The sequence below is a fragment of the Topomyia yanbarensis genome, chromosome 3 (assembly GCF_030247195.1).
Source record: "Topomyia yanbarensis strain Yona2022 chromosome 3, ASM3024719v1, whole genome shotgun sequence".
Classification (NCBI taxonomy): domain Eukaryota; kingdom Metazoa; phylum Arthropoda; class Insecta; order Diptera; family Culicidae; genus Topomyia; species Topomyia yanbarensis.
Window position 1 is genome coordinate 141,619,691 of NC_080672.1, and position 17,096 is coordinate 141,636,786.

At 40.7% G+C, this 17,096-nt stretch overlaps 1 protein-coding gene across 2 annotated transcripts in view; it reads left to right on the plus strand.

The window, feature by feature from the left end:
- Window positions 1-17,096, plus strand: part of LOC131690562 (protein argonaute-2) — an 87,900-nt gene that overhangs the window by 48,919 nt on the left and 21,885 nt on the right. For both annotated transcript variants that reach the window (XM_058976440.1, XM_058976441.1), the window contains exons 3-4: window positions 6,205-6,279; window positions 16,432-17,047. In XM_058976440.1, the coding sequence (XP_058832423.1) occupies window positions 6,205-6,279; window positions 16,432-17,047 (691 nt within the window). The remainder of the gene's footprint in view (window positions 1-6,204; window positions 6,280-16,431; window positions 17,048-17,096) is intronic.

Below are 17,096 nucleotides of genomic sequence, written 5' to 3' on the forward strand. Positions count from 1 at the left end.
AACCTAATATCGGAGTATCGATGACGAAACAGTAGATAGAAGACGTCTCGTGCTGCTTCTCGGGCCGCCGAAATTTTGACATGATTCTCGCTATTGCGTTCGTTGCCTTCGCCGACTTTTCACAGGCGTAGTCGACGTGGTTGTTGAAGCTCAACCTGTCGTCGATTATCACTACCAATTGCTTCAGTGCACACTACGATGCTATCACATGCCCTCCGACGTCGGTCTGCATCCGCTGAATCGCTTTGCAGTAGCTGACCAACAACACTTCCGTCTTGTGGTGGGCTATTTGCAGCTTGACCTCGTTCAACGAGCTCTTGATCGCGTCTATTATCTCCCTCACAGGCACCTCCACTTCTTCAAGTGTCTCACCCATCAACGTTAGTGACACTTCGTCCGCGAAACTCACGATTTTCACCTTTCTGGGCAGCCGCAGTGCTAGAACTCCATCGGACATTCCGTTCCAACGAGTTGGACCAAGAATGGATCCCTGAGGAACACCCGCTGTGACTCGCACTGACTTCTGCCCTTCGTTTGTATCGTACAGCAGCACTCTGCTCTGGAAGTAGCTCTTCAGGATCTGGCATAGATGGTCGGGAACCCTCATTCTGTGCAGCGATGGCTTCCCAGTTGGCGCTGTTAAATGCATTCTTCACATCTATCGTGACCAGTATCGACCTCCTTTACCTCCTTTAGGCATTCTCGAACACTGCCCGTATTGCATCCACTGTCGATGCTCCTTTGCGGAATCCGAACTGCATCTTGGACAATCTGCGCTCGCCTTCCGTGAATTTCGTCAACCTGTTAAGAACGATCCTTTCCAGTTATCCAGCAGGCATATGTGCCTGTACGAGACCTGATCGCACAGTGGCTTCCCTGGATTCGACAGCAACACCAGCTTCTGGACCTTCCACATTTTGGGGAAGTTGCCTTCATCTAGACACTTCTGTAGCATCTTCCTGAACATGTCGGAACATGCCAGGATCGCAGCTTTCAGCGCCATATCTGGTATTCCATGCGGACCGGGGGCTTTCTTTAATTTCAGGCGCTTCGATGCTCCGATTGGTGGCCAGATAGGTGGATCGTGCTTCGGGAAAAGACTCTCGACGATTGTCTTCAGCTTAATCTCTGGAGGCGTCGTCGAGCCCTTCATTTTCGCCATCACGACTCGATACGCGTTGCGCCAGGGATTGGCGTCTACCGCCTGGTGGTCACTGTGCGTATACGATTCGCATACTCTCCAATCTATGTTCGTCGTCAATAAAGGACTAGAGAATGTGACGTCGATTATAGACTCCCTCCCGTCTCTCCGAAATGAGCTAACAGAACCTTCATTGCACAACAATCGTACGTCTAACTTCGCTAGAGCTTCATGCAGGATACACCCTCTTGTGTTGGTTACTCTACTGTCCCATTCTACAGCCCAGGCGTTGAAGTCACCACCAATGACTACCGGCTTCCGACCGATCAACTGCTCGGTTAACTGCTTCATCATTAGGCTGAACTGCTCTATTGTCCACCTTGGAGGAGCGTTACAGCTACACACGAAGCCCTCATATGAGCGTTCTACCACTTCTTGAATGGGAAATCTGTCCACAACTTGTATCACAGCCGCTTTTGATCTATCCGCCACCCAGTTACCGTTGTCAGGGGGGACTTGATAAGGCTTGGCGATGAATGCGACATCGCACATAGTTTTTGTCGTAGACTGCCACAACACTTGCTGTGCAATGTCACAGTGATTCAGGTTTATCTGGGTTATCTCCATTACGGTGAGCTGCAGTCGCCTTCCTGTAGGCAGGGCATTTAAAGCCACCCGTCTGGTGGTCGTTTCCGTCCGCTGGGGTACAAAGCAAGCATTTCGGCCTCTGCGTGCAGTGTCTCGCAAGACAACCCGTTTCCCCGCATTTCCAGCACATTACGGATCTGTCCGGGTCTTTGCAAGCCCCTGCTAAATGTCCACAGGCCAAACACTTGAAGCATTTCTTCGCTTGTTTATTTACTCGTGGGGCGGCCCTCAGTAGGCATCTCGACCATCCAACCGTAACTTTGCCTACCTCCAGTGCCTTGTCTGCAGCGAATCATCGCTGTCTGAGTTCCTCCGTATCCCTTCCTTGACCGGATCCTCATGTGCACCTCGCCCAGGTTACACTGCTGCTACAATGCTCCTCTCAGCTCGTCTTCCGTCGTGATTTCATCAAGGTCCTTGCTATCTCCGGGTTTAAGCTTTTAACTTCTGCCTTTTCACCCATTGATTTGGTAATAGTCTCCTACAAGGCCGAGCTGCTAGTCGCGGAATTCTTCTTCAGCTCTAGGAGCATTTCACCTTTTTGGGTAGGCCTGACTCTGACTACGTTTTTCCTCAAGTGTTTTAGCTCCGGGTTCTCTCTGACCTTCTTGAGTAGCGCTGCATATGTCGTCGAGTCATTGGCTTTGACGAGTACGGCTTCTCCCTTGGACGCCTTCTGACGAGCCGAAAGTTTTTCTTTCGTCTTCTGTTCCCCTTTTCACTCCTTTTTTTGCTGTTTCACGTGTTTGTCCTTCCGACCTACAACGGTATTCCAGCTTTCACCCTGTCGGGTGGCGCCCTTTCCGTCGGTAACAACAACGTCCTCGAGTGTCTACCTCTTAGGCCCGCCTGGTTTTTCGTCTCCTGGTGAGGATCTTGTCCTTTTTGGAGTTATGGAAACTGGCGTGTTATTCACTCCAATCTGCTCTGGGGCTAGGAGGATAGTAGCCCTAGTCGACGCCAATGCTCACTCAGCTACATCTGCCCTCCGCGTTGCCTTCTCACACTCCTTCACGGCAGACAGTAGCGCCTTCCGAATTTTAATGACCATCTCCTTAATGTCCTTATGGACGATATTTTCACGTCCACAAACTTATGGAGCTCCTCCACCAAGCACATCGCTGTCACTACTTTTGGCGTCTATGGGGTGTAACTCTTCCCACTCTGCTCTGGCTGTTGTCGCCGCTGCTGCTGCTGTTGCTGCTGCTTCCCCTTCTCCTATTCTTGCTGAATGACTTCAGCTACTATTGTTGGTGGTGATCCCACTAAACCACCTCTGGAGAACGGATTGGCCACGCCTGCTCCGTATGTGTTGGTTACTTTGTTTTGCTCCATTTTATTGGGTCCCAACTCCGGGCCGCTATCTCCAGTCGTTGCACACACGGGGAGTAATGTTCAGAGCCGGATCGGCGTAAAATGCTCTAACCGAACCTAGTACCACCAACTAAATGATGACGAGATTCGTACGTACCCGGAGACCTGCCATGGTTTAGTTGGTAGGGAGGCAGTTATGCTGTTAACCCACTTACCATTTCAAGTCGGTGTCTACTCAGGGAGTAGAATAGCACTCCTGTAAACTCCCCAACTCGCCGTAGGGCCGCGGGGGAGGGGGTCCATTAAGCCCTTAGACTCCTGTCCTTCCTGCCCCCCCCCCCCGTTTGAATGTATCTATGTAGGTATAGATGGATGTAGATATGGATCGATGGGACAGCATCTAAGCCGCCATAATACTAATGGGAAGCCGGCTGCGCGGCCATAGGTGTGACCATAAAGCACTGCACATACCGGCAAATACAACGGTAAAAAATAGGTGTGCAGTTAATGCACATAGGTTGCAGAAAATGGTTATTGAAACAGCCCAGTTGTGCACTGAAATATAACAATAATAAATAACAATTACAATAACTAGAGTCTAACTTCTGACCTCGCACAAAGCAGAAGCAAAAAAAAAAATCGCTACGCTATAGCAGGCTTTAGGCACCAGTGAATCAAGCTAGCTATTGTTCTATATCAGTGCACATACAAATTGTATCGTTGCCCCCGGCTGCGGAAAGAAATGAGGTTGCCAAATGAAATAAAAGTGCCCGTGCTACGAGATAAAACGATTTCGATCAACTTTAATAAAACTCGTGTTAGATCCACAGTTCAGGAATTAGTTAAAGTGAAAATAGAGCTTAATCTCGCTGAAGTTACGTACATTCAGCTACATCACATAAAAAACTGTGTTTTGATCACGTTTAGAAGCTTAGCACAGGCCGAAAACTTCATTGCAAAAAACAACATGCAACACGAGGTCGAATTTAATAACACCAGAATCAAGATCCCCGTGCATATGGAAAATGACATGGTGGACGTGCGTATCTATGATTTGGCCCCGCGCACGAAGGAAGATTACATCAAACGAATCATGTCGCAATATGGAGAAGTAGAATCTATTACGAATGACACCTGGAGAAATTTTTTCACCGGAATTCCCAACGGCGTTCGTATTGTGAGGATGCGAGTGACTAAACCAATACCTTCCTATAAGACCTAATCACATATCCCGGGCAGACCCCAACATGCCAATTCTGTAACCACACAGCCCACTACGGAAAAACATGCGCCGAAACAACTAGTCAAAACTCATCTACTACAGCCAACTCTAACAAGCAGCCACCGACACCTTCAGATAAACCAAAAACAACGATCCAATTAACTAATAATGCAGGTACAACGACCACGACAACCGCCAACAAAGAAACAAATACCGATGAAGACGGATTTACAACAGCGACCTGTAAGAACTAGAAACAAATAAGAACCTCTGATCGTGAACAGCAAGAAAACAGTACCGATGACGACATGGACGGGAACAATAACGCGAGAGAAGGCAGACTGAATGACCCCCAAACGGCTTCACCGCCAAGGAAAAGGATCTCAACACGCAGCAGCAAACTGCGTCAATAAGATCCGGCAGACAAATATTCTTAGTACTTTTTTATTTTTACTTATTGTAAAAACTTAAAAGATCCACGGCTCAGTTGTGCTAACGCATTGAGCCGTGCCAAATAAATCTTTAGATTTAAAAAAATACAATAACTACGTTTGTGTATGATTAGGCTTCAAAATATAATATTTGGGTAATGGTTATTTCTGCAAAATCTATTTCTTCGAGCATTTGTCCATTCTGGGTGATGCTTTTCAAAGGATTTTTTTTTAAATTGGTGCTTTTGGCGAGAATTTATTTCTCTGAGATGGCACTCGCTGACTAAAAATCTTTGGCATTTTATTTTCTGAGACCTGTTGAACAACAGCAAAACACATCACCTCTTGATTTTTAACGACTATCTTATGTGGTTTGAAAAAAAAAATCTTTTCTGAATCTCTTCTGCAAAATCTGTGTCTAACTACCCGAAGAATCGCAGCACGCTACACACAATCTGACCTCATTTGAACTTGGTTCTACATTCTGCTGCGGCGCCATTCCAGAAGCATTTTTTATACATCAATTCGTCTGATCTCTCACTTTCCGATGCAGTTTACCACTTTATCAGCCAGCTACAGCCACCAGCGAATCAATGGGTGGGGGTTATAGTCAACATTAGAGCAGTAACAGCGTTCGCAATCCGAGTTGACACGCTGTGTTGGACTATTCGCGTTGCAGATGCCGCGCTCTATATAAACATTTCTGCGTCACAGTCGCGTATAAATTTTATTTTTAGGTCATCGACTTTTTTTTGCTCGCGTATTTTTTTGTGTGTTTCTTTACTGTATCACAATCGTCGACATAAGCACCCTGATTTTGTTTGTTTTTATTTCGGAGTTTTTGGGGCGTGTTTTTGTTATCTGCTGGGCTCTACTTTCCCTACATCTGTTTTAATTAAATATTAGACTGTGGTTTTCGCGACTCAAGAGGGTCACTATTTTCTATGAAGATTATAGTCTGGGTGCAAATAGACAGTTTCTGTGTGGTTTGTTTTTTATCTTTCTATTTTGCATGGAATGATTATATTGTTTGACTGAATAAATTTGCATTGTAAAAAACCAAGGTTCAACAGTTTCAACAGTTTAGCATATTACAACACTTAGTACGTTTCATTTTATTTGAGATTCTGTTTTATTCTTAAGCCAAAATTATCCTATTTTGCTGTGTGCGATTTTATTTCTATCGCAACTAATAAGGATTTTATATTGTGTCGTCCTGTTCCGCTATTGTGTTTGGTTTGTTCTACCGTTTAGTTTTCTGTAGGATTTTATTTACTCGACGGAGTAGGTGTTGGAGAAAAAAGCATAAAAGACGGATAGGGTTACTTTGTCCACAGTTGTAACACAGAAAGCTAAAGCGTTCCCCGCTACAAACGAAACCGCAAACCAAAAAAAAAAAAGAAAGATTTTCTGTTATTGTTTTTTCTCTCTTTTTCTTTCTTTTATAGAAACACCATGGAATACTTCGCCGCCAAGGCCTCCAAGTCCGACTCAGTCGCAGACCAGCTTCGATACACTCTCACGTAAACTGACAACTGTTGAAAATTGAAACTTTAGACTATTTCGAATGTTCATAAATTGAATTACGAGGAAGATTTTTTAACTCAGCGGCAAAATTACCAATTGGTTTATGAATGTTTTATGTTAAAATTGATAGTCAGGTAGCAAAATTCGTAGGGCTCAGTGAAGAAAGCTAGTTTCAATTGGTTCGAGAAACTAACTGAAACCAGCGCCGTGCAAAATAGTGAAATGATAGAAATAATTTATGGAAATGTTCGAAACAGCTAAACTTTTAAGCCAAACTGCATAAAACCACAGAGTGCCTTATTAGCTCAATAAGCAGGGATCACAACAGTCCATGTTCCGTTTTATTTAGACATTGTTTTAACAAACTTTGTCGTGCAACTTATTTATTTGGTCATTTAGAAACTTTGTTACATTTGGTGGAGTATCATTTACCAACTCCTTCAATCATTTTCAAACAACATATGATCACTGTTCAGCTAGAAACAGCTTCACATTCCATTGCGTACGCTGTATGTCGAGGTGTGTGTGTTCTTTGTTCTGTGAATTGGTGCGAGATCGAGAATCCGTATAGTTATCTTTTCTTGTCCACATCTAGAAATGATGGCAAATAATGGGCTGCTTTCGTTGCTAGCCTAGAACGATTCAGTTTCCGTTTCTCGCTTCAGCCCTTAGTCCTTACAATTCCTGTTATCGGAGTATTTGCGTTATAGTTTTTTCATTACGTACTTTAAAAATTGCATTTGATCTGTAAATAGTATACCGAAGTTTTATATGTTAACCAATGTTACAATAGGCTCAGTCGAATAAAACATAAATCATAAACTCATAAATCATTCAAATTTAGTTGCAATGCATAGCCCTGTCGCCTCAAAAAAAATATAACCGGTGGTTTTATTGTAGGATTTTTTTATTTCTGTACATATTTTAATTCTAATGCAATCAGTTCTATCTCCACAGGTGTTGTGTTGCGAATGGCTCAGTTGTATTCTATTTTTTTATTTCACAGCGAGAACGTTAAATTTAAAAGAAAAATGAAATCGAAAGCGATTTTTATCGCCATATGACCATAAAGTTCACAATCGCCAAACAACTAAACTTGTAAAGAATCGCATAATTTGTTAAAACAACATACCGTAAACCGGTGTGACTTTGATCATCGGGGTGACTTTGATCACACGACACTTTTTTCGTAGATCGCTTATTAAACCAGAATAGTCTACCGAATCATTTTAATTTGAAATGATTTTTACTCTAAACTTATAAAATACTGATTTGTTATACATTTTGAGTATATTGTTCGGTTTTTGTGTACAAAAACTACAAAAAAACCGAAATTTGACTTTACCTGACTGCCTCTCTACGCATAATTGTCCCATGTGTATGGGGAATCCCATAGCACATGGGACAGTTATGCGTATAGCGTAAATTACAGGCGAGTTTTTATTTTCCTTTAGATTGGGATATGTTAAATTTAGTTTTAAGAGTTTGTTTATTTTTAATACATTTTTAGTTTCACAAAAAATGTATTAAAAATAAACAAACTCTTAAAACTAAATTGGCAATTATTTCAAATTATTTTAAGTTAAAATTCGCAACATTTTTTTATTGTTCAATGTTCCAACGTGTTAAAATGGATGACACTTTTTGTACATTGATAAAACACTGAAACAAAACAATTTTAGTAGTTGTAAAGGTTTTCAGAATTTTTTATTCAAGTTGAAAAAAATTGAATTTTGGTTACTCGAATTTTACAGTACATTGAAATACTTTGTATAATACTAACTAACATCTATTTAACAATGAGTATCCTTCCAGAATTAATTTAAACAATCACTGGAATGAAAAACATTGACATCAATAACTTAATGTGGGTGAACATGCAGGTTATCAAAGTCACCCCGGAACACGAAAACGGACTTCAACTTGAAATCATTTTTGAAAAAATAGCTGTAAACGGACAATTTTAGGTAAAACCATCCAATCTTGTCCTCCATACATCAGTACATGGTTTAAAAATATTAAACTTGAAAAAAATGTGTTGCGTCGTAAAATATGTAATGATTACTTCGAAAAGTGATCAATGTCACCCCGGTTTACGGTAACTTTGTTAACTTACTCTTTCGTTAATAACTCGATCGCTTTTACGTTTAGGCTTAAACTGTTTACACGATCTGATAGCCAAAAGATCACCTTTAGATAATGTATGCTGTAAAATTATCGGTAAGTTTTGTAAAAACGCCATAGTAATCGAAAGTGAAAATAAACATTTGCTTTTTGTTGCTTTTAAAAAAATATGTGAGTCTTATGAATCACAATTCATTGCCAGATAAAATTTACTAATGATAACATATTTTTCACTTGAAACTCAAATATCTTTGAGAAAAGTTAGATGTATTTCACTAAATGACGAAACTATGACCAGGTTGATGATAGTTTTTTCCGTTAAATACCATTAAATTTCAATAAGCAGTCTTAATTGTACCTACGACTATCCTTTTCAGAATTTTAAAATGATAATAAGTTCGTAAACACAAATTACTTTGAATTTTCCATCTTTTGGTGACAGCATTAAAGCATTTTTTCGTCAAAATAAATTTCTTTGTTTACCAGTTCGCTATTTGAGATTGAAAGGACTGTTAAAAAAATGCGAACGTTGTGATAATTAGTTGTAGATATTTTGTGATCACCACGTACGCTATCAAATAAATAATCGTTTCAGAGAGGTAGGAGCTCCGTCAATTTTAAGTATTTTCACGTCATATTTTCTTGCAAGCACACGAACAACCTAAGAAGAACGCGATCACAGATCATCCACAGCCACCGTTTCCAGTATAATTAGTCCAGTTTTTCCATAGAAAAATTCAATTGACGTTAGTTTTGACGAAAAATGTCGAGAAATCTGATAGAAACTGGAAAATTCTACGTTGATCCATGCAAATGATATTTTTTTATTTATTTAGTTCACAAAATTCGCTGAACTCGGAAATGAAAGCGTTCGCCATCTTATAAGTTTTTGGAAGCGATAACAGTGATGAAAAATTTTACAGGATTGAACGCACCATTGTAATTTTTCAAGTGACACCCAACTTTTTTAATGAAACTTTCTTTTTACGCTAACTTTTTTTCTAGTCGTCCGCATATAGCAATTGACATTCCTCAGGTAGCAGGTAACAAACAACATTTAAGTAGAGTGACAACAAAAACAGACCCCGGTTGCTACCCTGAAGTACGCTTGAAGTGATCGAAGATGGTAGGAATGTCCTTTGGAACAAATATAAACGCAACCAATCGGTCCGATGCTCCTTCCAGATTGACGGAAAAAACACCTGTAGATACCGATTTATTCATTATTACTAAAAGTAATAAGTAACTGAAGCGAGGATTTTAATTGATGGTATTCCATCTGATTAAGATAAAAATATGGTATGAAGCTTCGTTGTGACTTTAAAAATCATATGATCCACAATGTGAAACACATCCATATCGCCAAGAACCTGAGAAACGTATTTAGTTCCATTACTTGTTTCAACGAGAGTGGAAGTGCTGTCCCGACTGAAAACACTATTGAAGTGACTCCCAAAAAAGTTGTCTTTACAAACGGTGGAAGTTTCAGTAACCATCAGTGGCTGTTCCCGAAATCATTTCTAACACTGGGATTGCCTCAAACAAACGATGTCATCACATTTAGCAATAGATCTGATAGTTCTCAAAGCTGAGAGATGAATGATGAAACGTCATATTTGGCGTGAAGAAGAACGCAAATATGAAGAGATGAACATCACTGCACCGAACCGCACCGCACTGCATCGACTCCTTTAGTCAAGCAGGTGCGTCACCATCCCCACTACATCTTGTATTCGATGGTAACCTATGAGTGAATTTTGAAGACGTCTCAAGCTCTATCGTCTAAGATTTTGAAAACGCTGACTGCGACAGCATCGTTAGCACGCTGTTGGATATGAACTGGGACGAAAACATTAATAATGACGACGCGAACGAAGCAGCGATGATGTTTTCTATTATTCTTAACCACCTTATCGACCGCCATGTGCCAAAACGAACAATTAGTACCGATGAAGACCCTCCCTGGCAATCAACCGTACTTAGACGTTTAAAATCTGCTAAACGAGCTGAATTTAAAAAAATCTCGAAGCATAAGACACTTGCATTACGAAATCACTACTTTAACTCAACCACGAATACAAGCAATAAAGCAGGCCTTTTTTAGACACCAGCGAAACAGTCGAGCGTCAACTGAAATCCAAGCCCAAGTCGTTCTGGAAATATGTTAACGAGCAGCGAAAAGAATCCGGTTTACCATCTTGTATGTCGTTTAATGGAGTTTTAGGCACCGACACTAAGGAAATTTGCCAACTGTTCTCCGACAAATTTTCAAGCGTTTTTCCAACGAGCGCCTGCCACCACAACAAGTCGCTGCCGCCGCTAATTTAACTCCTCGAGGACGAATCATCAACCGAATTTGTGTCGATAACGCTGCCATTCTTGCAGCAAATGCCAAACTGAAAGCATTTTGTTCCCCGGGTCCAGATGGTGTTCCCTCGATTTTTGTCAAAAAGTACATCAACGGGCCTTGAACCACTTCGGCGAGTCTTCGAGCTATCACTCACTACTGGTACATTTCCTTCCTGCTGAAAAGCAGCACACATGTTTTCAGTTAAAAAAAAAGGAAACAAATCGAACATTGACAATTATCGGGGAAACTCGTGTTTAAGTGCTGTATCAAAACTGTTCGAGCTGGTTGTGTTAGATCCTATTTTCTTTCACTGCAAACACTACATTGCCGATGACCAACACGGTTTCATGCCTAAACGATCGACAACGACAAACCTGCCCTCGCTCACAACATATGTAATTGATGGATTCGCTGACGGATTGCAAACCGATGCTACTTCGACAAAATCAACCATGATATCGCAATAGCGAAGCTGGACAAACTCGGCATTCATGGACAACTTCTGCGCTGGTTTCGTTCCTACCTCGATGGAAGGCAACTCCAAATCAGCATTAAGGACTGTCTATCTGCACCATTCTTCGCTACACACGGCATACCACAAGGAAGCCGTCTCGGTCCAGTAATATTCCTCCTCCACTTAAATGACGTCAATATTACATTACAAGGACCCCGCCTTTCTTTCGCCGACGACATGAAAATTTTTCAACAAATACGGGATAAAACCGATGCCGAGCTTCTTCAGAGGGAACTGGACAGCTTTAGTACGTGGTGTGATCTCAACAGAGTGGTTTTAAACCCGAGCAAATGCTCAATCGTTACGTTCACGCGGAAACGCCATCCGACTCAGTTCAACTACCATTTCTTCGGCTCGAGCATTCCAAGACACTTTCACATCAAAGATCTCGGAGTCATCATGGATTCGGCACTAACATTCAAACCACACACATCATACATCGTGGTTAAGGCATCACGACAGCTTGGGTTTATCTTCCGAATAGCGAAAAACTTCAGGGACGTATATTGTCTTAAATCGCTTTACTGTGCGTTGGTCCGCTCAACGTTAGAATATTGTTCAGCTGTTTGGAATCCGTACTACCAGAACGGGATTGACAGAATCGAGGCTGTTCGACGCAGGTTCATACGCTTCGCTCTTCGTCATCTCCCATGGCGAAACAGATTTCAGCTGCCGAGCTATGAAAACCGTTGCCAGCTAATACACCTCGATACACTCAGCATTCGGAGGGACTGCTATCGAGCCCTGTTCGTCTCGGACTTACTCTCTGCCAGAGTGGACTGCCCTACAATCCTCGGACGTCTGGATCTTCAAGCCCGCGTTTGAGCTCTACGTATAACTCTCTTCTGCGAGTTCCGTTCAGGAGAACCAACTATGGTTGCCAGAGCGCTGTTACCGGACTCCAGCGAATTCTTAACAGTTTGGCGACGGCCTTTGACTTCAACCGTAAGCGGAATGCGATAAAAGCGAAAATGTTGGCAATTTTAAAATGTAATTAGTTTAAGCAACCACCATTGGGGCCAAGGGGCCTGTTGGTGAAGGAAATAAACATAAACATATACATCAAAATCGCCTAAAATTATGTAATATAATTTGTTGGAAGAGTATGATGAAGAAGAACAATAACATGGACGAAGTGATCGCATAAGAAGGAAACATGCCAAATTTTCTGATTACCGAGTGCATGTGCTTCAAATGTAGACAATTATTTTATTTAAAAAATACGGGAGATCGACACCGAGACCGACAAGACCATGCCACTTCCGTTGGCTGTCACCTAGTTTCATGTAAGGAAGTGTTAAGCCACAATGACAACGGGCCTGTTAATAGACGCAACGCGCGGTCGTGACGACGCACAGTGGCGGATCTTCAAACAAAAGTCGGACAAAACCTCAAATGTTACCTAATTTGGCTGAAAATCGCAATTTAAGCTAATTTTGAGGTGCTGAGCTCATTTTTGATGTCAAAAGTCGTAAAATATTAAATGCATTTCTCCATACAGTGTCATTGAACCTTTCTTATAACTATGATCCCGTTTTCATGATAGATTTTCCGTTACTGTTCACCAATATCAGCAATATCATAAAAAATGAAGAACACTACTTTAAATCCATTGTATATCGTGTTGGTTTACTGTAGATTGTTTAACTATTTTACATAAAACACCATGTGCCTCCATATCAGCAACAAAGCTTCTAAATCTCCTTAAATCTTTTTGCGCACCTAGGCGCAGAACGAGACTATGATATTCGAAAAGTAGAGGTTATTTCCCATAGAATGTATACTATGTGACCGTTCCGAAATGATTCCGAAATTTGTACAGAATACATTAGTGAAATAAGTATTTTTGATCTGACCTCATCAAACATATTTAAACGAAAAAGTCATAGTTCCAAGCAAATTTACCGAATGTATTTTAATCGCTAACCAAGTTCTTTCGTTCCTCTACACAATGAAACTAGTTGTGCTAAAATCGGACCAAAATCAAAAGAGCAACATGCATTTGAAGTGAACAGAGAAATTGTGGTTTCGGAAATGAAAATCATTAAAAAATCAAGACTTTGCTACGTTTAAACTGATGTTAAAAATCGTGTTCTTATCCAATGATCCCAAAATTTTTAATATACATCATTCATTACATGAGAAATTTAGAAAAAATATAAAATATGAACATTTCAAACATAAATTTTTGAGGTTTTGGCCAGCCTTCAGCCACTGTGCCACGCACCGATAAGTTTTTGACTGATATGCCCCGTACTGGGGATGAGTACTTTTAGAATATTACTAGTCGGGGTTGTCAAACAGGATATGAACATCTACATCAAATGGACGACCGCACCGAGTTCCTAAACAATGTCCTCTCAGAGGAAACTGTCATGCATGAACCACCAGGGTTTGAGAGGGGAATGAAGACCTAACAAATCGTTGAACGTGCCGAAACAGGCGACGTGAAGCTGGAATTACCGGTTTAATTATTTTATACTGATGTCCAACACAACTATAAGAAAATTGTTCAACATTTTTTTCTGTCATGTCATTGTTTTAATAATGTCATTGTTCGAATAATAATTCGATGTCGTTGTTCTAATAATAATTCGAAAAACATTCAATTCGATGTCCGGCGACGCGGAGTTATTCAATGTTCCTCAAATTAAGAAACGTCTCCCGTGGCTCTTAAGGGGTTTATGTGGCATTGCTACTATGATCAGTTTTGCACCACCGCGGTTATTTCGAAAGTGCATTTTCGCTTTAAGATTCTAAAAAACTTTTTTGAGCATGTGTAAGAATTGAACGCTTAGTAGTATGCGTAGAATAAATTGTATTCAGCTTTGCCACCGGTTTGTCCGTATAAAGCACAATTTGAATCGTAATTATCTAATCGACTGATATTCCTCTTTTAGAGTTTTGAAAAGGATCTAGCCTTTGAAAAAATGTATTTGCAAATTATTCATGAAAATATCACAAGGATGTAAATTTTCATATTGTCCCTAAATTGCACATTGGCTCTTACAAAACAGCATATTGTAGCAATTCGTTGGAAACAACATTAAAACACTTCGTCGGAGTAATGAAGAGATATTGGATAACCGAACTCCAAACTGAACTGAAAGACCTTATAGCAGAATTTAAGCGCGGTGATGAATGAGTATCTAACGATAAAGGGAGGGATAGGAACTGCAATAAAAATTAGACATTTAGAAAAAATAAACAACGTGCCAGTAAAATGCGATATGGAATTGAGGATTTATCAAATTGTATCATATTATATTATATATTATATCAGAATCCCATAAAGCATACAAAGCATATGCTCATGATGACTTAAACATTGTTTAAAAGCTCCTTCGAATTCTAGATTCAAAAGGTGAAAAACCACCCAATTTCCAACCAGAGTGATCTAGGAAAATATCTGAAAAAACCTAGGTGAAAATTTCGAAAACGGTTGAAAGTTGCAACTATGAACAGATTAACGCACTAAAAACGCTTTTAGGACTTCAATTGATTTTAAAAAATGTGTGTACCCCAATAGGCATCAATAGGTTAGGCATACGTACCTTTTGCATATTGGTCGTTAGGTACAAATACATTAGGCATAATGGACGTTAAGCATTATATACGTGAAGCGTAATGGATGGTTAGAATAATGGACGTTAGGCATAAATAACTCATTTTTGGACGGCGCTGGCGGTAGTGGAAAGAGCGTCAATGTCTTCACTGACAGCTGAACAAACTCGATTTAACATTTTTGGAGTACTAACTTGAAGAAATTTTTGCTCGAATAAAAGAAGCGATCGTTTGGGATGAGGAAACTTATTTGTATTTAGGCATAGAAAATACATATATACTTTTATTAATGATTACATATGTACATCCATTTGCCAATATTTAACTTGAGGAACAGCTTATGCAATGAGCTCAATGTTTTATTATTTATTCAACGAGTAAACTGGCTGCTTATACAGTGATTAATAATTCCCATATTATTCAGTTCAACGATTGTATTCGTTTTGCCGTCAAACGCAAACTATCTGATGCGAGAGAGATTTCTCCATGTACTGTGAGGAGGTGCCGAGACATACAAGGTGCTGTAGCAAACATAACATTCGTAGCCCAATACCCTATATCTCAAAAGCATAAAAGCTAGTTAGTTGAAGCCTTTAGCTAATGTGTTTGTAATGAGTTTCTCTACTATTTTGCTAAAGTATTTTCTATATCAATTATTGTGGAAAATAAATGTTGTAACTCACTATTAGGGGGATTAATCATCAATCTAATAAGACGGAAAGAACGGGAGTTCTATTCCAAGAAACTCTCAAAGATACCTCGATGCTAAAATCCACCGTTTTGACGCAATCGAAAAAACGAACCTTTTTTGCTCTTTTGGACCACTGTGCTATGTACGTGGTTGGGGATCAAACCCAGGTGAACTATGTACGAGGCAATCGATTTACCAACTACACTATGCTTGCCCTGTTTACTTTACTAAATGTTAGTAATGCTTATAATCATTACGTTTAAAATACCTCGGTACGATATGTTTTATTATCCAATTCACATTTCAAAAAATATTTTGAAATAAACGAGTTTAGCACACATGCTTTTATAAGGATTTACTTCTTGAAACTGAGCCATTTTCACAGCAGCAGCACCATGGGATTGTTGTTTTCCAATGCATTTATTTTCATCATTTCACTATTCTATCATGTACATTGTATTACTTTAGTTCCAATACCCAGGTAATTTGTATCTAACCAGAATAAAGTTTCAGTGCAATAAGAACAGATATTAGTCATCTTTCTCACAACAGGAGCTAGCTCGCGAGGGTACATGTAAATAGCTTGTAAGAGGACTAGCAACAACTAACAAATTGATAAATAGTTCTTCGCAGATAGAAAAGCTAAATCAGCTATAGCTGCGTGTTGCAAACACATTTTAATCTCATCCGTATTTTTGTTTGTTTCTTTTCCTCATTCACGATCCAAAAATTGTTCCCGTTTTGGTACGATGCATTTGATAAACAAAAACTTTTACTGACAATTTGTTGCTTTTGTTATTTCCCCCTATCGGAATCAAAATAACAAAATCACAATCCCACATTGGCTCTGATCAAAATTTTCCAACGAAAAAAAAAACTCGGAACATTATTCTAAAAATCAATAGCTCCTCCAACTGGTGCCACAGTGAATCCCACTCCCGTATCAACCACTGCTGGAGCGCAGAATGTGGCCACCAGCGCGCTCGGGGTGGTCCCAGCGACTCCGCCCGCTCCACCAGATCTGCCAGTGTTTACTTGTCCCCGGCGACCGAATCTGGGGCGCGAGGGTCGTCCGATCGTACTCCGTGCCAACCACTTCCAAATTACGATGCCTCGCGGTTTTGTTCATCACTACGACATCAACATCCAGCCGGACAAGTGTCCCCGGAAGGTGAACCGGGAGATCATCGAGACAATGGTGCATGCGTACAGTAAGATGTTCGGCGCGCTGAAGCCAGTGTTCGATGGACGAAATAATCTTTACACCCGAGATCCGCTGCCGATCGGGAATGATCGTGTGGAGCTGGAAGTGACGCTGCCCGGTGAGGGTAAGGATCGTGTTTTCCGTGTCACCATCAAATGGGTGGCACAGGTTTCGTTGTTCAATCTGGAGGAGGCTCTCGAGGGTCGTACCCGGCAGATTCCGTACGATGCGATTCTAGCGCTGGATGTGGTTATGCGACATCTTCCAAGCATGACGTACACTCCGGTAGGCAGAAGTTTCTTCAGCTCGCCAGATGGGTAAGTTTTTTTGCATTTTCTGCGACCACAGGTTAACTGGATTGTCTGT